The sequence below is a fragment of the Physeter macrocephalus genome, chromosome 14 (assembly GCF_002837175.3).
Source record: "Physeter macrocephalus isolate SW-GA chromosome 14, ASM283717v5, whole genome shotgun sequence".
NCBI classification, from domain to species: Eukaryota; Metazoa; Chordata; class Mammalia; order Artiodactyla; family Physeteridae; genus Physeter; species Physeter macrocephalus.
The window spans coordinates 117,025,428-117,047,167 of record NC_041227.1 but is presented as its reverse complement, the minus strand read 5'-3'; the positions used below and the strand labels follow the sequence as shown (position 1 = coordinate 117,047,167).

Sequence of the window (21,740 nt, the reverse complement as noted above, 5' to 3'; positions counted from 1 at the left end):
GTGGTGGTGGGGGACACGAACCGTTCCAGTTCTGAGGCCCAGTTCTTCCTGAGGCCTCTGCGCTGCTATGGTGATCGTGAGTGACAGACCCTTTTTTGTGTACCCTCCCAGGGTCAGCTCTCCAGTTTCCAAGATCTAGGCTGCCTGATCCACTGGGAGTCTCTAGGGCACACTGCCAGACACCCCAGCTCCTGGTGTGATATGCCCACACCTGTGTTGTCCCTCGGCACCTTCCTCTCTTTCATTACACGCCTTAAGTTTCCCTGGGGACCCCTAGCTGTCCCCTTTTGCCCGGTCTCCCCCCGACCTGAGGCTGCCTTACTCCTCTCCCCTCCTACCTTGCTGACAAGGCCTTCCTCCATCTGGTTTTGTAGGAAATTCCTGGAACACCATTGCCTTCCACACTGGGGCTGCACTGCGCTTTCCCCCAATCCAGGCCAACCACAGCCTTGATGTCTCCTTCTACTTCAGGACCTCGGCTCCCTCAGGAGTCTTCCTAGAGAATACAAGGGGCCCTTACTGCCAGTGGCGCCGACCTTACGTGCGGGTGGAACTCAACAGTGAGCAGGCAGACGTTGCCGGGGGATGAAGATCCCTGGGGAGGTGTGGGGTGGGTGGAGGCTGGGACAAGCGACAAGGGGTAAGATGCCCCTCTGCAAGGCAGCATGGAAAGGGCTTCAGATGGCGCTGGCTTCTACACCCAGCTCTGTCTTGATAGCTGGCTTCGTGACCCTGAGCGCCCACTTAGCCCCTCTGGGCCTTAGGTCCCTGACTTGTAAGGAAGCTGGACTCCTGGGCCGGTGGTGGGGGGTCTTCTACCTGATGAGCTATGCTTCAAACCTGAGAAGCGGGGCTGGGAAGCTGGCTCCAGGGATCTGGGTATTTGGGAGAGACCAGGGGTATGAGGTTTTTTTTTCTTTTTTTATACATTTATTTATTTATTTATTCATGGCTGCGTTGGGTCTTCGTTGCTGCGCGCGGGCTCCCTCTAGCTGCGGCGAGCGGGGGCTGCTCTTCGTTGCGGGGCGCGGGCTTCTCATTGCGGGGGCTTCTCTTTGTCGTGGAGCACGGGCTCTAGGAGCGCGGGCTTCAGTAGTTGCGGCATGTGGGCTCAGTAGTTGCGGCATGTGGGCTCAGTAGTTGTGGCTCGCGGGCTCTAGAGCGCAGGCTCCGTAGTTGTGGCGCACGGGCTTAGTTGCTCCGCGGCATGTGGGATCTTCCCGGACCAGGGCTCGAACCCGTGTGCCCTGCGTTGGAAGGCGGATTCTTAACCACCGCGCCACCAGGGAAGTCCGGGGTGTGAGGTTTTAAGCAGTTTATGGGTTTTGTCCCAAGCGGTAGACAGATTGGAGGGACATTCAAGGAGCTCCAAAGGGTGAAGAGGAGGGGTTGTATCAGGTGAACCTGTGAGGGATCTTGGAGGTCTGAGACCTCTCCCCCTAACCCCCAACGTTGTCCAGCATCCCGGGATGTGGTCTTCGCCTTCGACGTGGGGAATGGGGATGAGAACCTGACGGTGCACTCAGACGACTTTGAGTTCAACGATGACGAGTGGCACCTGGTCCGGGCTGAAATCAATGTAAAGCAGGCCCGGCTCCGCGTGGATCACCGGCCTTGGGTGCTGCGGCCAATGCCCCTGCAGACCTACCTCTGGCTGGAGTACGACCAGCCCCTCTATGTTGGTAAGCAGCAACCCAGAGGCAGGTCTGAAGCCTCTGACACCTTCCCCCGCTCTCAAGGCCACGCTCCTTGTTTCCAGGAACCCTGTGTCTTAGGTCCCAACCCCCTCGACCTCAGAGTGAGCCAAAGGCCCACCTTTCCTCTCCAGTCCCTGGCATCTATTCTGTTCTTCTAGCCCCCTTGGCTCCCTTCCGAACGCCAATGCTTATCCCTGTCTCTGGCTCTACACCCATTTCTTGACCTGCCCACCTTCCCCAGGATCTGCGGAGCTTAAGAGGCGGCCCTTCGTGGGTTGCTTGAGGGCTATGCGTCTGAACGGAGTGACTCTGAACCTGGAGGGCCGTGCCAATGCCTCTGAGGGTACCTCGCCCAACTGCACGGGCCACTGCGCCCACCCCCGGTTCCCCTGTTTCCATGGAGGCCGCTGCGTGGAGCGCTACAGCTACTACACCTGTGACTGTGGCCTCACGGCTTTTGATGGGCCATATTGCAACCACGGTTAGTGCTGCTGGTTCTGGGAGGACAGGGAGCCATAGGGCATAATGGGATGTAGGGAGGGGCAGGAAAGGAAGGAGGGCACAAAGTCAGCCATCAGGGAAAACTGTGGTCATCCTGGGCTCCTGAGCTCTGAGCTGGGGCAGTCAGGCCGTTGAAGATGTCGGGTGACTCCAAAGGCATAAAGTGGGGCAAGGAAGGGATGGTACAGCTAGCTGGCACTAAAAAGATCGAAAGCAACAAGCAAATAACTTCCCCATCTTCCCACTGTCACCAAGGGAACACAGGTCACCCCACTTGCAAGCATATCCCCCTCAGGCTGCACGATGCCCTCCTGTGCCATTTCCTATTTGACAATCGCTTCACTCCTAAAACATGTCTACAATCTGGTTCTTGGTTAAGGCAAGCCTTGACATTCACCATAGCAAGATTCTGCACATATACCCAGAATGCAGCCTCCCTAAGGCTGGTCTAGGAGGATGAGTGAGCAGGGAGGTCACTGGTGGGAGAAGTCTGGTGAGGCAGGGAGATACAGGGACTAAGGGACTGACGGAAGACCTGTGGTTTTGGTTCGGAAGTGTGAGTAGTGGCAGGTGTACCGGATGGGCTGATGGTATCTCGATTCCAATCTTGACCGTCCACTTACTGTGTATCCCTAGGCAAGCAGCTACCCATTTCTGAGCCTCACTTTCTCCAGCTGTAAAACGCAGGGGTTGGATTAGATGATCTTTTACATTTCCCATGATTTTAAGATTCCATTCCGTGACACAGGGGTGCCAGAGGACCTAAAAGTGAATGGAGATGGGTTGTGGTGGTGGCTGAAACTGGGGACACGTGCAAGAGGGTGTGTGTGGATGACATATACAGCGTCTGAATGTGGGAACAGGGGCCCTGACCTCACTACCTCTGCCTTCAGACATTGGCGGTTTCTTTGAGCCGGGCACCTGGATGCGCTATAACCTCCAGTCAGCGCTGCGCTCCGCAGCCCGCGAGTTCTCCCACATGCTGAGCCGGCCAGTGCCGGGCTACGAGCCCGGCTACATCCCCGGCTACGACACTCCCGGCTACGCGCCCGGCTACCACGGCCCTGGGTACCGCCTGCCTGACTACCCGCGGCCTGGCCGGCCGGTGCCGGGCTACCGTGGACCTGTCTACAATGTCACTGGAGAGGAGGTGTCTTTCAGCTTCAGCACCCACTCCGCCCCCGCCGTCCTGCTCTACGTCAGCTCCTTTGTGCGTGACTACATGGCTGTGCTCATCAAGGAAGACGGTAAGCCCCCCGAGGCTCTCGCTCTCAATTCCAGCTGCCTCTGGGTGCCCTCCATTCTCATAACTATCGATTGACCAATACAAGGACTCAAGTGCTCTTACAAGATGGGGACTTCGGGAGCTGAGAGGAGACCCCCTCTTCCTCCTCCCCACCCTACAGGGACCCTGCAGCTGCGCTATCAGCTGGGCACCAGTCCCTACGTGTACCAACTAACCACCCGCCCCGTGACTGACGGCCAGCCCCACAGCGTCAACCTCACCCGGGTCTACCGCAACCTCTTCATCCAGGTGCGTGCAGGGGGAGGGGGACAAGGGAGGCGGGCCGGTTCAGACCACAACCTCGCCATCTAGGTTGTGGCAGTGGGAAATGCCAAACGGTTAGCATTTGTAGAGCACGTTCCAATTTACAGAGGATGTTCATGTGTGTTATCTCATGGGACCTCACAACCGCTCTGTGAGGTAGTTCAGGTAGGCAGCTCTTCTTCTGATCTTCGTTTGACAAATCACTGAGGGGGCTCAGACAGTAAAGTGGTGTTCCCAAAGTCAAACCACCATAAGCTGCGAAGACAGGGCTCAAAACCAGGTTGCTGGGTTTTTAATACCAAACCCTATGTCTGGGTCCAGGGGTTGTCCAGCTGGGACTGAGCTAGGACTCACCACCAACTGGGAGAGGAGAGTTCCAGCCTGGTCTGGGCTACGTCTGCCCCCGGTTCTCCCCCCATCATCTCCTTTCCCCTCCCCACTCAGGTGGACTACTTCCCCCTGACAGAACAGAAGTTCTCACTGTTGGTGGACAGCCAGCTGGACTCACCCAAGGCCTTGTATCTGGGGCGCGTTATGGGTAAGCTGGGGCTGAGGGGGCGTTTTGGGTAAGGAGCTTTGGGTGAAGTCCCTGGAGCCCAGAGGGGAGTGAAGGACGGGGAGTGGCAATGAAGGTGCTGATAAAGAGGAGTGGGAACCTAGCGATGGTGAGAGGGGGCAGGGCTATTGGTGGTCCAAGCCCATTTCTTTCTGGGCTGCCTCTCCCTCAGAGACGGGAGTGATTGACCCGGAGATCCAGCGCTACAACACACCAGGTTTCTCGGGCTGCCTGTCTGGTGTCCGATTCAACAATGTGGCTCCCCTCAAGAGCCACTTCCGAACACCTCGACCCATGACCTCGGAGCTGGCTGAGGCCCTTCGCGTTCAGGGAGAACTGTCTGAGTCTAACTGCGGAGCCATGCCACGTCTCGTCTCAGAGGTGCCACCTGAGCTGGACCCCTGGTATCTGCCCCCAGGTACCTCCCTGGGACACAGTAAAGGAAGGGAAGAGAGGGACAACAGGGAATGGAAATGATCCTTAACCTGGAGGCGGCTTCTCCTACCTGATGCTTTCTCTTTTTCAGACTTCCCATACTACCACGATGACGGATGGGTTGCCATACTTTTGGGCTGTGAGTAGCACAGTCACTACCCTGACCTCCTCATTCTACCCTCTGGCTGTCAGCGTTGCCTCCCTGCCCCGTATCCTCAGGGCTGAGGGGTGGTGAAGGCACTAGGTGCATGGTGGTGCCCAGAAGGATGAGACAGGCCATGCTGAAGGTAGCTGACAATCAGGTTGGAGATTTTTAAATGTTTGAGGACGCTATAGACTTTTAATTGAAAAGAAATATCAAAATGGGGCTAAAGCTTTTACAGTGATGTGCCCATCAATGCCTGATCCCATATACCATCTCGTCTCAGTGGTAATCCATTGCTGGTCACATCTGACTTTATGACCTTGTGGATCAGATAATCTCCACTTCCTGATGAGCAGCTTAAGTCACATGCTTATCTGTTGGATCATGGTCATTATGTTCCACCAAAGTCAGGTGTTCAATATCTAAAAGGTCCCAGAATTAGGCAGGAACTGTTTATTAAAAGGAGCTTTAGGGGCTTCCCTGGTGGCACAGTGGTTGAGAGTCCGCCTGCCGAGGCGGGGGACACGGGTTCGTGCCCCGGTCCGGGAAGATCCCACATGCCGCGGAGCGGCTGGGCCCGTGAGCCGTGGCCGCTGAGCCTGCGCGTCCGGAGCCTGTGCTCCGCAGCGGGAGAGGCCGCAGCGGTGAGAGGCCCGCGTACCGCAAAAAAAAAAAAAAAAAAAAAAAAAAAAAAAAAAAAAAAAAGGAGCTTTACTGCACTATAAAAAGGTAAATTTTATGGTACGTAAACTATATCTCAATAAAACTGTTATAAGAAAATTAAAAAATAAAATGAGGCTAAAGCTAAGGGATGAGGAAACGGGGGTGCAGTAACATCCAGAGAGATGAGAAATTGGGGTAAGTACCAGGGATGTGGAAAGAGAATGTTAGAAATAGAAGATGGCAGGGGATGAGCCCGGACTTTAGACCTACCAGATACTTAAGAATGGCTTGATGTGGCCATACAGCTGATGCTCTTCTACACGTATGCTTCAGGCCAAAAGCATACATGTGTGTATGTATATAGGTGAAACCCCAAAGATCTGCCCTGAATTGTTCCTTTTTTTCTCTTTCAGTTTTGGTGGCCTTCTTGCTGCTGGGGTTGGTGGGAATGTTGGTGCTCTTCTATCTGCAAAATCATCGCTACAAGGGCTCCTACCACACCAATGAGCCCAAGGCCACTCACGATTACCACCCTGGCAGCAAACCTCCCCTACCTACTTCAGGCCCGGCCCAAGCCCCAGCCCCGGCCCCAACACCAGCTTCTACCCAAGTTCCAGCCCCAGCCCCTGGCCCCCAGGACCAAAACCTACCCCAGATCCTGGAGGAGTCCAGATCTGAATGAATCAGGAGAAGGGCTTCAGGGACCAAGTCCATCTCCTCCAAATTCCCCAATCCCTGCCTCTACCCCACCCGTCAGGGACATTTGGCTCCTCTTAGCTGGCTCTGCTCATCCAGAGGATTTCCCTCCTGCCAAGTTTGGCGGGCAGAGCTACAGATGGGACCAAAGGGAGTGGCTGGGCCTCACTGCCTAAACCAATGTCCTGCCCATCCCCATTTCTCCAGGCTCCTGGCTGTTTGCCTGCCCCAAAGAAGCCTCATGGGGTTAAGACAGGCCCTTCCTGCCATCCCTGTCCCAGCTGCTGCCAGGGATTAACAACGGAGTGCAGGGGAGATTAACTGCCTCCCTTCAAATATTCAATCTCAGCAGGGACAGATGTGCGGGATTGCAGGGATGCACGGGGTATGGGGGGCGGAGGCTGCTAAGTCATACCCCCCAGCCTCCCCCTCCCCTGTAGAACATCTGCTTCCACTCAGTTGGGGATTAGGGAGGGCTTCGCTGATGTCTCCCACCCCCGTTTTTTGTTTTTTACAGAGACCGAGAGGCCTCAGCTTAGCACCTTAGTACCTCCACTGCTTTACATGCTTTAGCCAAAGCCATAAAAAACTTGCAATGTAGAGAGAATAACGCAGACACACTGACTAGCCAGCCCTCTACTTTTCCTCCCTCTTCCAAGATATGCAGTAGCCTTGGTGCCTGTCCAAAGGCTTGGCCCCCCTCTCCAATGCATGAGGAGCCCTCTTTCCTCCGCTCAGAGATGCTGCTTCGTTTGCCCAGGAGGTCATGTTCTTTATATATATTTTTTGTTGCAAAGTCTCTCTCTAGAGAAACTCTATATATTACTCTAATTTTTTTAATTATCAGTTTATATATAAAAGAAAAAAATCAATCGACTGTCCTGTCCTGTGCTGTGCCCACGGTCTGTAGTGTGCTTCTCCTGTGTTGGAAGTCTCATGAGGTCTGCTGGTCATTCACCCCAGCCTGATCCGGCCTCCACTCTGAAGCTGTGCTCTCAGACTCGGAGCTGTTCTAATAAAGCAGAGTGACAGAGCCTAAGTCTGTGTGTGTTAGCTGGCGTCGTGGTTAGGGCACAGTGGGATGATTTTAAGGGAGCTAATCTGACGGCTCCAGAAACTCTATGGGGAGCGCTCAAAATCCTTGCATCACCTACTGGGAGCCTGCTTGGTTCTTGCCAACCCCCTACCCCAGATCTGCCCCAACCCCAGATCTCCGTGGACAAGTGGAGATCAGAATGCTACAGCTTCAGCCCGAGCTGCCCCTGTACCACCATCCCTGGATCCTTCCAGGGTCCATCCCTGGACCCCGAAGCACACAGTACACAACTTGCCAAAATGGATTCTACCACTTTATTCAGATAAGAGGTCACAAGCCACAGGACTTTAAAGTGCGTGAAATTCACTGGCAACAGAGCCGCACATATACCAGCCTCCCCCGCCGGTCCACACCACCTTGCTCCATCCATCGTTACATGTCTGAGGGGGAGGGGTTAAGACCCGTCATTCAGAGGTGGGGGACAGCAGGGGATAAGGATGGGAATGCTGGAGGAACAGCAGTAGTAGTGGTCTGACACTGGGGAAGGAGGGGATCAAACACAGTGATTCTGTACACCGAGGGAAGGGTGGGGTCAGCCTAGCCTCTCAAAGGCTGGATGTAATTTTTTCCCCATCTGCTCCTTCTAGCCAGCCCCCGGCATTTCAGACAGCCCTAACTCTTCCTCCTTCATCTGTCTCTGGTTTTTCCCTATAATTTATGAGTAATCTGGAGCCCACAGTCCAGCTAGAGGGTGTCCCCTATACACAATGCATACAAACCACAGCAGATGTAGATTTCAGAATCATAGTGGGGGCTGGCCCGGTCTGGTGGGAAAAGGCTTCTGTCAGGAACTAGCTAGGTGTGTGCTCAGTGCTGAGTGCATGTGTGCCCACAGGTGTGGTGAGTGAGAGGATGTGAGTGTGTGTGTGTGTGTGCGTGTGTGTGTGTGTGCGCGCACGCACGTCCCACAAAAATCCCTAGGTGACAGTTTGGCCAGAGGGAACCCTACTCCTTGCTTCATGGGACAGCCAGTGGGGTTAGAGGAAGGGGGTGGTCGGCACACACCGGGGAAGAGAGGCTCTAATTCCCCAGAGAGAAGGGAGAAGCCCGCTCCCTTACCTAACACTCCCTAGGCCAGTCTGTACCTGCCCATGTCTTCTTCCCCAGCACAACGCTCCCTGTTCCCTGCAGCTCAGCACCAGCTGTAGACACAGGGGTGGCTCTTAGAGCTGGTGCCATTCTCACTCAGTTCTTCTGTTCCAAGGCAGCTCCTCCTGCCTCCCCACGACATGAGACAGAACCGAAGGAGAGTCTTCCACTGTCTCCTTCCCCCTCCTCCCTCAGGAATGAGATTTGGGCAGGGACCCCAGAGACCTTCGCTCAAATTCCACCTCAATCTATAGACCTTCTAAAGGAAATAAAGTGCTTTGCATGAATCCCAGAAAGAATGGCACCATGAACTGGCACAGGTGGCCGGCCTGCTTCTCGACACTTCAAATACCCTCTGCCAGTCTGCACCGCATGCGTGAGGCCATCCCAAACACGTGCAATTTGGGAGCTCCTTGCCCACCTCCAAACACATACTGTCAACTCATCCCTCCCAACAGCAGGGGCTACAGACAGGAAAAGTAATCAACCAATAACCTCCGCCCTCTCTAGTCCAGGCCTGCACCCCTGTACCTGGAAGAGAGGAGCAAGAGTGGGCCTGTGGGCCCAGCCTCTAAGGGGAATGAAAGGCCTGAAAACAACTACATCTGCAGGGAACCAGAGCATCGCACCCAGGCTGTACGACCCCCTCCAGTTCTTCCGTGGTGGCGTAATGCCTGCCTGCAGTCGCTAAGCCAGAACTTTGGAAGGGGCTGACAGGGCACTGGTACCTGCTCCCGGGAATCTGAAAACGTGTCTATCCATCTCCAGAGTATACAGAGAAGGTTTCTCAAAGCCTGCTGGGCCCCAAGCTTAGCAGTTTAATTACTGTCGTCAGGCTGGTTCTCACTCCCTGCCTGTGGAAGGATGGCACTCAGCTCTCCTTCTCCCAGCATTGAATATCTTTACTTAGAACCCACACTCTTTCAGTTTGAAGCCTGTCAGGAGGAAAGAGGTAGTAAGGTGACCCATCTCCCCTCTGAGTTCGGTCTGAGCTGCCCGCCAGGCTCGCCTTTAACCCTGACCACTCATAAGCTCCAGGTACCAAACTTCACTTAGCCTGTCCTCTCCAGGTCTTAGGACCACAGAGAGATATGCTGGCCACCCAACTACAGAAGGACCCTTGATTTGGAAAGTTAGGCTAATGCTTGTTAGGAACCGTCCAAGTTAACTCCCGAGGCCCACAGCCTGGGTAGCTGATGAGAACTCAAGCGTAAGTCACCCGCCCCCAGCCTGTGCTCTCTTCCTCCGAGGCCTGAGATCGGTCCCCACCTGTGCAACTCTCTCCTGGGAGCTCAAGCCCTAGCTGCCTCTGTCTCCCCTCTCACTGAGACAGTTTTGTCCCCGCTGGACACAGCTGAGGCCTCACTACAGAGGGAGCGGGTAGGGGTTTCTCGGTGTGGGAGACACATAGTGCAGGAAACTGGGGCAGCAGTGGTGTGTGCACGAAAGCAGGACAGTGCCGCTACCATAAGTGCTGGCGAGGGGCCCAGGAGGCCTAAAGGACATCGGTCTCCCTCTCGATCCCCACGTACTTGAGGGCATCAGCTTGGCTGTACCTGTCCCAAAGCAGGAGGAGGAACCAGGTTACTACCAAGGCTTTTGTGATTGAAAAGATGGGAGTCCCCTCCCGTTTCACTTCCCCTCCCACTCCCTACCAGCAGTTTACAAGGCTCCCACTTCTGAGGCAAGGCGTCAGAGATCAGAACAAAGAAAAAGGCTTGCCCACCAGGAGATCTTCTCCACTCACCTTAAGACCCCAAATCAATGTCAACAGCCACCCCTTATACCTCTAGGGTCACTTCCCTAGGACTATGCCTGGCTGCCTCACCTGTAATCAAAGAAGAGCTCTTCGCCAGCTTGAATTGCCCTCTTGGCGAAGATCCCAATCCGATGATCCCCATTCACCATGACCACTGAAACAGGATAAACCCAAGGCTAGATTTCTACTTCACTCCAAGTCAACGGTCAGTAGTGAGTCTGGGCTGATTTTCTCCAAATTCCCAGTGAAAACATAAATGAAGTGGAATTAGAAAGTACTCAGTGCAGGTAGTTGTCTCTATGCTTTTAGATCTGTTATTCTGGCTAGTGACAGGGGGAAAGAATTATCTTTAAAAGACTCAGGTTTGGGGGAAAATGTTTATAATGTATTCAGTGAAAAAAGCAGACTAAAAAACTGAGAGAGAGGGGCTCAAAATGATACCAGACGTTAATCATGATTATCTTTGGACAAAGAAATAACTCAGCTATGAAAAAAAACTGAAAAATGGATAGAAATCATAGTGAATGAAGCACCCATCTCCCACCCCACCTCCCAGGTTACTGGGAACTCACCTTTGGCGTAACAGTTGGGGTTCACTGAATGGTTTGCAAATCGAATTTTGTTTCCTTTGCGGGTAGCATCCACCACAAAATCTGTATAAAGTAAACCAAGGAAGACCATGAGCTCACCAGGCAACTCTACAGCTTCCTGAGCCTGAATCTGAAATCAACTAAACTGTAACAGAAACGATACAATGCAGGGGGGCCTCTGAAGCCAGCACACCCACAGGAGCTAGAAACCAGCCTCATGTGGAAGCACTCCCCGTGGGTGCCCCTCTTCTTGCTGGAAGCACATACCTCCCCTCCCATCTACTGGGGAGGGAGATTTCTGAGGTGTAATGCTCGGTGCTCTGAATACAAACACAACCCGGAAACGGAGGTTCTCCCAAAGCAAGTGATCTGTGGCTCATGGAGTCTCTGAGTTCAGTTTCACCACTGTGCTCTGAGCATCTGCTGGAAGGCTCAGAGCTGACCTGGACCTGTACTACGACCAGGGGAATGTGGTAGGAAGACCTGCCCGAGGCCACCTGGGGACGAGGCAGAGCCTCCCTACCGTTGTTGAGGTTGAAGAGGAAGCTGGACATGTACTTGTCATAGACCTTCCCTCGTCGATCAGCCTCATCCTGCGAGATGAGCTGCAGAGACAGACAAGGAACAAACAGGGGGATGTGGCTGTCTGCTCAGGGCACCGCGCCCCGCCTCTAGAAAGGGCTGGGAGGGGGCTTGTTGAGGACCACGATGAGAATCGTCGGACGGACAGCTCAGCTTCTTTCCTCCCAATCCCCACCCACCCAGGCTGACCAGCACTAAGGCTGACCAGCGTCTCCTGCCCGCACCCCTTGTGTAGCCTGACTTGCCAAAAAGTCCAGGAAAGAGTGGTTTGTTTCAGGACTGCAAACCGTTCTGTGGCATCCCCCGAGAGGCCACATGAGAACTCAGCTGAGTTATTTAGAGATTAATTCACAGAAGTCTGGCCCACAGAAAATCAGGGTTTCTCATCAGTATCTCCCCAGATAAGAATGTGGGCCAAACCGAGAGCACTCACCTCCCCACAGTATTCAGAAATGAATTCGTTCTTCTGCACAGACTCCTTAATGAAGGTACCCCATCCGGCCACATCTGAGGGGGCCAGCAGCAGGTGCTGGGGAAGAGGGAGTCAAACCTCAGACTACAGGGCGTGTGCGAGCCAGTGGGGGATGTGGGCTGGACGTGCATGTGTGCTGTGGGGAGCAGGGTGGAAAGAGCTAGTGACTGTAAGAGGATCTGAAAACAGAAAGGGGTCTAAGCTATTCTGTTCTGGTGGGAGGTGGTGAAAGGAGATGTGACACCCCTTCCTCTAGCCCTGGGGACCTCCTGGGCCTGAGCCTGTGGAACCCACGGTGGGTGTCCAGTAAAAACAGACAACGTCAACGACATGGCCCTCCTCTCTGCTCCTCTCAGCCTGGCCAGGTCAGGGGATCATTTTTCTAATCCCTCAAGGGGACCAAACGCTTGATTAACTCAGAAAGTGTGTGTCTGTTAGGATTGACCGACACTGGTGTACAAACTGCCTAAGGAACCAGTGGAAAGGGGCCACTCGGATCGTCAGCCCTTCCCACTCCATCTGGCCCCGAGTCCTGGGAAAAGCCCTCACCTTCTTGAGGCCACGCTGGATGCTGCAGTTCTTACAGGAGACCACCTTGCAGTCCCAGTGCTCCGAGGCCCCACAGGTGAGACACAGGTCGGGGTCGCACTCTCGCACCGCCAGGTAGCACGGGCACTGCTTGGTGTTGCACTGGGTCTTACAGCGACAGCCGGGAAAGCGATTCTGACCTGTGCGGGATGCAGGGAAGGGTCGAGAGAGAAGCAGGCTAGTGCTGGGGCTCGGGTTTGACTCAAGGGACAGCGGGGAAGTCCATGTTATGGGCTCAAGGGTATGTGGCAACAGAGGAGAGAAGCTGCCTTCCCAATAATCACATACTCAAGTGTTTCTCAGAGAAAATGGAGTGCCTACCAACATTCATGCCTGAAAGTCAGAAAAGCAGCTTTGACTCTGGAGATGTGTTTCCTAGAGATTCCCTAACAATACTCTCCCCTGCTTTGTTAGTAGAGTTTGGAAGGGAGGTGGAGAGTGCCCCAGAGAAGAAGAAATCAGTGCTTTTCACTGGTAAATCCTCACTATCAAAACAAGAATCATTTTCAGAATGCATCCATTCTATATCATCCTCCTCCACCCACTGCCCTCCCAGCATGAACACCCACCCCTCCACTGTGGTTAAGACTGATATCTGCTCTGGGTTAGGAGGTGCTTCCAGCACAACTGCCTGGGCACCAAGGTCTGCAAGCTCTGGGGGCTGCCATCATACTGCTCAGCCTTGAGTGGAGGAGGGCACGTGGGGATAAGACGTGAGAGAGAAGCACTCGGAGCCTCTGTTCCACGCTCTGCTGACATCCAGACTGACCTGATGCTAAAACTCCAGATATGAGACTAAAACAGACACACACAGGGGGCTTCCCTGGTGGCACAGTGGTTGAGAGTCTGCCTGCCAATGCAGGGGATGCGGGTTCGCGCCCCGGCCCGGGAAGATCCCACATGCCGCGGAGCGGCTGGGCCCGTGAGCCATGGCCGCTGAGCCTGCGCGTCCGGAGCCTGTGCTCCGCAATGGGAGAGGCCACAACAGTGAGAGGCCCGCATACCACAAAAAAACAAAAAACAAAAAAACAACAAAAAAAACCCAGACACACACAGAATTGTAATCTGTATACATTGTAAAACAATATCCTGGAAAGGGAGGCTGTGTTTTTGCACTTCAAGGAAAAAGATTCCCATGTTTCTTAATACTGCCCTGAAAGGTGAAGTTGGAAAAGCAGCTGATTTCTGCGTAATAGTTGCTTTTAAAATCACACACATCAGGGTTTTTAAAAAATGGCTTTTCCAGATCTTAAGTATCTTGTTTCCCCCTGGAGAACGCTTCAAACACAGCAAGGAGAATATGAGAAGGCCCGTAAGCAGCAAAGGGCCTGGGGGGTGGGGGCCAGAGGGGAGGGAAACCTAGGGTGCTGAGGCCGGCTACTGCAGCAGACGGAGAACTCTTACAGTCGGGGTTGCACTGGCAGAACTTCTCACAGAAATTCTGAGTCATGATGCAGGGGCAGGTGCTGTCACAGGGGCGGTCCGGGTGGTCACAGGGCTGGTAGTTGTACACTTGGGTGGAGGAGTTATCTAGGCGAGAAAAGAACAGACAGGACACTGCTGTGCCCGTACTCCTGAGCTGCCCTCCCTCCCAAGGGTCCAGTTGCCCCCATTCAAAGGAGGCTTGTTCTGACCATAACCTTGGACACACATTTAGCACCTGAAGTGAGAAGCAATCACAGGTGATGGTTCATAAGCTACAATGGGGTGATTTGCTTTGTGGGGAGAGTGTGGAAATGGTCCAATCACAGGGCGGCTATTTTAAACACTAAACGAAGCCTAGAACCTGGCAATGGCCCACGATGAAAGTCAGAGACCACAGGCCTGTGACTCTACCTCCTAAGAGGTCTTCTCGGCTACAGTGAGGAGCTGTTCTCAGCTGCTGCAGGGGGACCTGCGATGTGCGCGGAGGCCGCGCCGGGTCAATAAGTGCAGCCATAGGTGGGGCAGCGGGAGGGGCGGCCGCAGGCTGTGACCTGAGCGGATCGCCCTGGTGGAACTTACCTTTCTTCAGCTGAATCTTCCTGCAGTGCGCAGCCCACAGCCTGCAAGAGATGGTTGGGCTCAGGGTCATGGCCCTGGGGAACTCTGCAGATTCGGGTAAGTGATAACATGACCTGCTCTGAGGGACTGCGGTCTGATGACTGGGGATCCTCCCCAAATCCCTTCACAGGAGGCCTGGACATTGGTCCATGGAAGCTGGAGTCCATCCTACCTGCGGCTGGCCTATGCCTCAAGATTTAGACACGAACAACACCCCTCTCAATAAACAAACATACGTAAAAGAACAAAAACCAGATGCAAGACAAAACCCAACCCTCTGTGTCTATTAAAATGCTATTGTTTCTCCCTGTCTCCTCTCCCCTGCCCTCCCTCTCTTTGGAGAGGTGGAGATGTGGGGGCATTTCAGGACGGGGAGGTTGAAAGGGAGAAGCCACAGGGATTTCCTTCTACATCTAGAACTGGTGTCAGTTCCTCGGGGAATAAAGCCAGGCAGAGTGTCGGACACACACACGAGAAACCAAAAGACAGAAAAAAACTTCCAACCCTAAGCAAAGACTAGCTAGAAGACAGTGTTGTTATGCAACTTAGAAAAACAACACAAATGCCAAAAACAAAAAAACCAAAGGCAAAAAAAACTCCGGTCAGAGCTGAGAAGTGGGCACAGTGGTAACTAACAGCCCAGTGAGAAGAAACGGCCTCAGGGTGGAGCCACGAGGCTAGCTCACGTCCTACTGGCCGGGTGCTTAGAAGGAAAACCAGTTATTTCATGGTCCACAGCATCGAGGGACAAGGGAAGGGCTGGTCCAAGGCACAGACCCACAGGGAGCACTGAGAAGGCGGGCCCCCTGCTGGGTGACGCTGAACTGATGGGCAGTGGCTGAAGAGGGAGGCAGCAGGGAAGTCCCAGGGGAGGTCAGAGCACAGGGACAGGCCGGCCACAGAAAGCCCTCTGTCCGACCCTTGCCTGTGCTTTCTCTTCTTCTTCTGTGAGGGGTTCATGAGCTCATCTGTTGGCAGCTTCAGGATAAGTGATTCTTTGACTGCGAACTGGAAGACCTGGAAGAGAAATCCAACAGGACCTGTCACTTCTCCTTGAGCTGAGTGGTCAGATAAGGGACCCAGCCAGGTGCTGGGCCTGGGAGAGTTCTGGAGAGCTCACAGGCAGATGACTGAGCATCTCCAGCAGGGAGAGACGGAGTGGCCCTGGGACACTGGGTTACTGGCTCTGAAGTTAATTCTTAAGTGTATATCCTGATTTGAGAAGGAGAAATACTGAGTACAGGTACAGCTTTCCTGGTCAGTAGCTTTCATCTACTGCTCTGCCTACCAAGCCCTGAGTGGGCCGATTCTTACCAACAGTATCCGCCTCTTCTTAGGAAGGGCAGCACTGTGTACCTTGTGTGACTGAGTCTGACGTGACCAGAGGTACCACCCGGCTAAGCACTAGCTCCCTCTGTTGGCGTAAAGATGTCAGAGCCTTGACTATTTCAGTAGGACAGCATTTCAGGAAGGCTGGTTCCCTGAGAGCATTCGTTTTCAGCTTTTTCTTCTCCTTTTTGGTTATAGGCCCTCTTGAGATTCCATGAAAACTATGACTCTTCTTCTCGGGAAAATACACACAAAAATTGTTTTGCACACGTTTCTGCAGATTTTTAGGTCAAGAAAACCTGTGCCTTGGGAAAATAGACATGAGCTCCAAAATGAAAGCAAACGGCACTTCAGCTCTTGGGTCTATTTGTTCTAAGTAGAGGGAACAGGAAGAACACGTCACAGAGACACTTTCAGAAGGTAGGGAGCTAAGTGAGCAGGGCTCAAGCTCTGGTGTTCCTCTCTTTTTGGACAGTTTGGCCCTAACACCTGACTCCCTGTCCCTGTGCTTCAGTCTGTCTTCTCACTGCAGGCTTTTCCTGCCTCCAGGGTATCAGTAGCTGCTATCAAATTGTGATTCTAGTGATGATGTGAGTGAGATGGACAAGTTCCAGGCCCAGCTAATAGGGGTCATAATTAGAAAATCTGATGATTCAACATTTGAAGAATAAAGCAACTGAGAAGACTGATGGAGGGTTGCGGGGGCAGGGGCAGCTGCAGCTACAGAAGCAGGAGCGGAAATGCAAGATAAGAAGACCCCCAGAAAGACCCAGGGGTCCCTTCTAGGAAATGGGTCCACATTTAGAAAGAAAGGCAGGAACCAAAAAAAAAAAAAGCTGAAGAGGGTAGAAACATCCAGAAGAGGTAGAGAGGGGCTAGAGACAGAAATAAGAATTCAGCAAGGAGAGCAGATCCCCAAACCTTGCTAGGCCTGGCATTCACAGGAGGCCCCATGTTTGGGGAACCCACCTCATGGCCCAGAAGCACAGGCTCATGAAGGACTGAGCCTTAGACAGCTTTTGCCCAGACAGGCAGTCTTACAAAATGGCAAAAAGGGGACTTCCCTGGTGTCACAGTGGTTAAGAATCCACTTGCCAATGCAGGGGACACAGATTTGATCCCTGGTCCAGGAAGATTCCACATGACGCAGAGCAGCTAAGACCGTGCGCCACAACTACTGAGCCTGAGCTCTGGAGCCCATAAGCCACAAACTACTGAGCCCACGTGCCACAACTACTGAAGCCCGCACGCCTAGAGCCCATGCTCCACAACAAGAGAAGCTACCGCAATAAGAAGCCCGCTCACCGCAACTAGAGAAAGCCCGCGCGCAGCAACGAAGACCCAAGGCAGCCAAAAAAAAAAAAAAGGAAAAAGGGCCATCAGAGTAGCAGCTTGTTCTTGTTCCTTTCAGACAGTACCTGCTTGCACGTCTTAGTCCCCAGAAGCCTGGCTATTGAACAGAAGTTGTTGAAGTAGGTGCCATGAAAGACTCGAAAAAGAGATTCTTCAGCCCCGGTCCACTCCACAGGCTCCGAGGGCGCTTCCACTACACAGAGCTGAGGTGGGGCTGGACTAGCCTTCTGTTTCGTGGGGGTCTGACAGCGAGAGTTAGCCTCTAAGAAAGGAAAAAATAAGAGAAACAGAAGAAGGTGGGGTGCAGCTGTCATCAGTGGTGTGCCACAAACTCAGTACTTCATGCTAAAGGCAGAATCGTTAGGAACAAAAATGTTCCCTGTCCTTACTGCTTACAGGTGAACATGTGGAAAGCATGAACAATTTAAAAAGGTGTGAGGTGTTAGGCAATGATCCTGGGTTTACCTCGTGTGGAAAGAAGAGATCATTTTCTGTTCACTGTACCTGAAGAACTGGAGGCCCAGTCATTGCCAGTGTCCCTGTCACTGTCCCCTTCTTTGGTCTCAGCCACAGCAGAGGCTGAAGTGTTGGAACAGGAAGCACTGACCACATGGTGCCTTCGCCGGCGACGCCCGGAGCACTTGGAGCGAGGGTTGTGGAGCATGGCATACTCCTTTGCTCCTTCCTGCAATGGCCGTGTCACAGTTAGGAAACAGGACCAGGACCAGAGCCACCACATTGGTCCCGCCATCACAAACCATCTTCAATATCTGGGCTTACTTACAACAATGCTTTTTCGTTTTCTTTCTTTTCTCTGTACCATATTATGACCACATGATAGTTTCTTAACAAACATTCTAAAGCTTACATACAAACTTATACCTGTTCACAAAAGAGCTGCCCTACAAAATAATCTTTATCAAGATATAATCGATGCATCTATGCATCTTCAACTGTCCGGTGAGTTGTCTCTTACATTCATTTGCATGCTAGCTGTCTGGAATTTGAGAACACATTCTCCTGTAGATGAGAAAATGAGGTTCAGGGACTTCCCTGGTGGTGCAGTGGTTGAGAATCCGCCTACCAATGCAGGGGATATGGGTTCGATCCCTGGTCCGGGAAGATCTCACATGCCGCAGAGCAACTAAGCCCGTGCGCCACAACTACTGAGCCCATGCGCCGCAAATACTGAAGCCCATGCTCTTTAGGGCCCACATGCCGCAACTACTGAGCCCCCGTGCTGCAACTACTGAAGCCCGTGCCTAGAGCCCGTGCTCTGCAACAAGGGAAGCCACCGCAATGAGAACCCCGGGCACTGAAACAAAGAAGAGTAGCCCCCGCTCGCCGCAACTAGAGAAAAGCCCACGCGCAGCAACAAAGACCCAACACAGCCAAAAATTAAATAAATAAATTTATAAAAAAATAAAATTTAATTTAAAAAGCCTTAAAAAAAAAAAAAAAAGAACGAAAGGTGTCCGTGCCCCACACAAGCTCCCCCCGCCCCACTGCGGTCTGGCTCGCGCTCACCTCCCCACCACTTGCCCCTCACCTGGGACCCATGCCCTCACTGCTCCCCTTCAGCGATCACAGGCGCAACTAGAGAAAAGCCCACGCGCAGCAACAAAGACCCAAAGCAGCCAAAAAAAAAAAAAAAGAAAGAAAGAAAGAAAATGAGGTTCAGAGAGGAGAAGGGACCTGCTGAGAGCATGTAGTTAATATTCCAGAGTCGGTACAAGAATCAGGGCTCTTGGTCTCCAGGCCTCACTATTCTTTACATTTTACCACACTGTCTCTGTTTCAATAAGAAAATGTATAATCCCTGAATTTGTATAATATTACTACTTAATTTTGGAACTTCCCTCCAAGTCAGTATTTTAAACCTGGAAGAATACTGTTTTGTTACTTTATAGCTACGTTTATTTTGGGTTTTTTTTTTTAAAGACCAAATAACATCATTCAGCTTGATCATCTACCTTCTCACCAGACTTGGTTTCCAAAGATTTCTAGCTGTTTCTGAAAACTAAATCTACAAGTAAAGGATAAAGGTTTACCATTACTAAGGATATTCAGAAGGCCCTAAAAGAAATTCCAAGAGAGAAGTTTTGAATTTAATTGAATCTGATATTATGGGCCTATGCTACAATGTGACATACACAGGATTCCAGGAAATCTACTGTGGAGAGGGCAATGTCTTTCTAAGTTATATAAATGCTGGTATGTTGACAGAACATGGTGTTAAAAAAAAAAAAGCATGGACTGTGGAGTTAGACCAGAGCTTGAATTTCCTCACTACCACACCACTGACATAGTAACAATCTTTAGGCAAAATATGTAACTTTTATAACCCATAGTTTCTCCACCTCAAGATGTTGTTATGAGCATGAAAATAAGATAATATATGTTAAGGGCCAGCATACTGCTTGACACATAGGAAAGCGTTAATACATATTACAGAAAAAATAAATCAGATAAAGTCTACTTATTCTTTTGCTTTACCATATGGCACATTTTCCAGATTTTTATCCAGTGGCACTCTCTACCATCTTTCCTTCTATTATCCCACTAAAGATGGTCCCAGAGACACTTGGCTGTATAACCTCATTTTAATTGGTAGCAGAAATTTTATCAAGGTATTTTATTCTTTACCTAAGCTCACCCTGTTGTGTAGAAAGCAGAACTGTGTCTTTGGCAAGTCCAACTGAACCTATTCCCTTCGAGCTCTCAGTGTACTGCCTCCCCACATGAATGCAGGAGACTTTATGCCGCTGCATGAGGTCTGTCCATCGGGGAAGGGTCCATCTGGTTGATTAACTCACATAAGACATCAGCACCTTCACGTGTTATTCCTCCTACATTTATATGCATTTAAAGGGAGACAGCAAAGAAAATGGTGTCTCACACACACATACAGCTCCAATTCAAACAACACAGTTTCAGACTCTGAAATCTGAGTATCTGATATTTAGAGCAAGAAAGCCTTCAATGTTCTTCAAACCTCACTCCATAAGACTAACTTCACAGTCCTACTGCTGCAGTAACTGGGAGCTCCTTAAGAGCAGAAGCCATGTTTCATCTGTACTGTGTGACCCCCAGGGTGCTATGTACCAGCTCACTTGGTTTGTGTTTCCTGGGGTAGAAAGCCCAAGCACCATTTCCTGGTCAGTTTTCAACAAAGTTTAACAATGGCAGAACAGCTTAAAAACGTACCAGCAAAAGGAAGCAGTCTGTGCCACATGGTTCTGGCTCAATCTTGATTTCTTTGTTCTTGCGTTTATATACATTAGGGGTGGCATGAAAAGCTGGAAAACACAAAACTGTCCTGTTGCCAATGGTTCATCCACTTGACAGGAGGGGGAGGAACAAAATTGAATTAGGGAGCTACTGCAGGAGGATTTAGATATAAACAGCTATCATCAAGGTGCACAAAACCAAATCATTTCTGACATCAACACACTTCTTCCAAAGCTAGGGGGTACTCGGGGACAACTGTGTTGCTGGTTATTCTGTCCTGACCACGCAAAGCACACTGCACTATAACTGAACAAGAGGAAATAGAATTGGCCCTTTGTAAAACCATCATCAGATCAGAAGCCGGGAACTCTATGGGATAAACTGAAATAAAGAGAAGGAAATGGTGGCTGGGGATGGAAAACAGGAGAGCATTTCGGGGTCGCCCCACTCACGGTGAAGGAAGCAGTCGTATTTAAAGCAGCGCCGGCAGAAGAGTGTGTGGAAGGAGTGCAGGGACTGCTCCCGCTGCACAGACTTCGCATTGGGGCCATCGATGTTGGGTGTGCACTGAGGGGGGAGCGCATTGGGGTCTGACATCTCTGTGAGCTCTCGATACCTAGTTAAGAAAAGAGAGGTGAGAGTTCCTTCCAAGGGAATGTTTGCACTGAGAAAATGCAGACTGAGTACTGACAGTCATCCGCGAATGGCCTGCCAAGGGAGAATGGGCGTTTTTTTTTTATAGGTCTTGATGTATAACCAAGTGGGTTCACCACCGTAATTATGCTGGGCTCGGCGTGTGTCTGAAAGTAAAGGGAGGGAGAGATACGTTAAATATGGTGCTGGAGTAACTCTCCAGAAAAGTGGCAAAATCTTTAAACTTCTCTGCCCAGACTTACTTAAAAGCCAGCAAACAATGTCCCTTAATATGGGAATGGGCATTCAGAGGTAATGAGAAGTGTAGGCAAATCATAATGCACTTACCAGAAATGGGTTTTTTTATTAACCAAAAACAAGCTTGTATGAAAGTTTCCCCCCCCCACCAGTGCTCTACATGGCCTGCAGGGGGCAGCTTTCCCTACCTCTCCTTCATGTCATCTGGGACACCATTCTCAGGGAACATTGAGGCAATCGCACTGAAGATCATGTCATTTGGGAACTGTTTCTTGGAACTCTTTTTGTTGCCTGAATCAGAAATGACAAAAAGTTCCTGAGTGCCGTCATCAGAATATGCAAACAAAGCTATTCGATCGTTTTTCCTTTTGTCACGGCATTTTTTTTTTTTTTTTTTGTGGTACGCGGGCCTCCCTCTGCTGCGGCCTCTCCCGTTGCGGAGCACAGGCTCCGGACGCGCGGGCTCAGCGGCCAT

The 21,740-nt window shown here is 51.7% G+C and overlaps 2 protein-coding genes across 2 annotated transcripts in view; one reads left to right on the top strand and one right to left on the bottom strand.

Annotated features, from left to right (window-relative positions):
- Window positions 1-6: 6 nt before the first annotated feature.
- On the top strand, window positions 7-7,013 carry CNTNAP1 (contactin associated protein 1). Its single transcript, XM_028499126.1, has 10 exons — window positions 7-76; window positions 375-560; window positions 1,461-1,682; window positions 1,939-2,178; window positions 3,092-3,445; window positions 3,605-3,732; window positions 4,192-4,285; window positions 4,476-4,721; window positions 4,830-4,877; window positions 5,960-7,013. The coding sequence occupies exons 3-10, from the start codon at window positions 1,631-1,633 to the stop codon at window positions 6,226-6,228; spliced, it is 1,431 nt and encodes a 476-aa protein (XP_028354927.1). The 5' UTR covers window positions 7-76; window positions 375-560; window positions 1,461-1,630; the 3' UTR covers window positions 6,229-7,013.
- A 565-nt stretch (window positions 7,014-7,578) lies between these two features.
- Window positions 7,579-21,740, bottom strand: part of EZH1 (enhancer of zeste 1 polycomb repressive complex 2 subunit) — a 26,443-nt gene continuing 12,281 nt past the window's right edge. Inside the window, exons 6-19 of the mRNA XM_028498114.2 lie at window positions 21,454-21,613; window positions 20,827-20,990; window positions 20,351-20,442; window positions 17,648-17,828; window positions 17,209-17,405; window positions 15,387-15,478; window positions 14,423-14,463; window positions 13,823-13,948; window positions 12,380-12,558; window positions 11,792-11,887; window positions 11,300-11,381; window positions 10,759-10,839; window positions 10,256-10,340; window positions 7,579-9,983 (exon numbers count right to left, since the gene is read on the bottom strand). Coding sequence (XP_028353915.1) covers window positions 9,923-9,983; window positions 10,256-10,340; window positions 10,759-10,839; window positions 11,300-11,381; window positions 11,792-11,887; window positions 12,380-12,558; window positions 13,823-13,948; window positions 14,423-14,463; window positions 15,387-15,478; window positions 17,209-17,405; window positions 17,648-17,828; window positions 20,351-20,442; window positions 20,827-20,990; window positions 21,454-21,613 — 1,637 coding nt within the window. The 3' untranslated portion in view covers window positions 7,579-9,922. The remainder of the gene's footprint in view (window positions 9,984-10,255; window positions 10,341-10,758; window positions 10,840-11,299; window positions 11,382-11,791; window positions 11,888-12,379; window positions 12,559-13,822; window positions 13,949-14,422; window positions 14,464-15,386; window positions 15,479-17,208; window positions 17,406-17,647; window positions 17,829-20,350; window positions 20,443-20,826; window positions 20,991-21,453; window positions 21,614-21,740) is intronic.

Bases quoted from the DNA above. Each gene is read 5' to 3' on its own strand.
- CNTNAP1 (XM_028499126.1), top strand. From the start codon at position 1,631: ATGCCCCTGCAGACCTACCTCTGGCTGGAGTACGACCAGCCCCTCTAT. The intron at 4,722-4,829 runs GTACCTCCCTGG...TCTCTTTTTCAG, and splicing joins CCCCTGGTATCTGCCCCCAG to ACTTCCCATACTACCACGAT. The intron at 4,878-5,959 runs GTGAGTAGCACA...TTTCTCTTTCAG, and splicing joins GGTTGCCATACTTTTGGGCT to TTTTGGTGGCCTTCTTGCTG.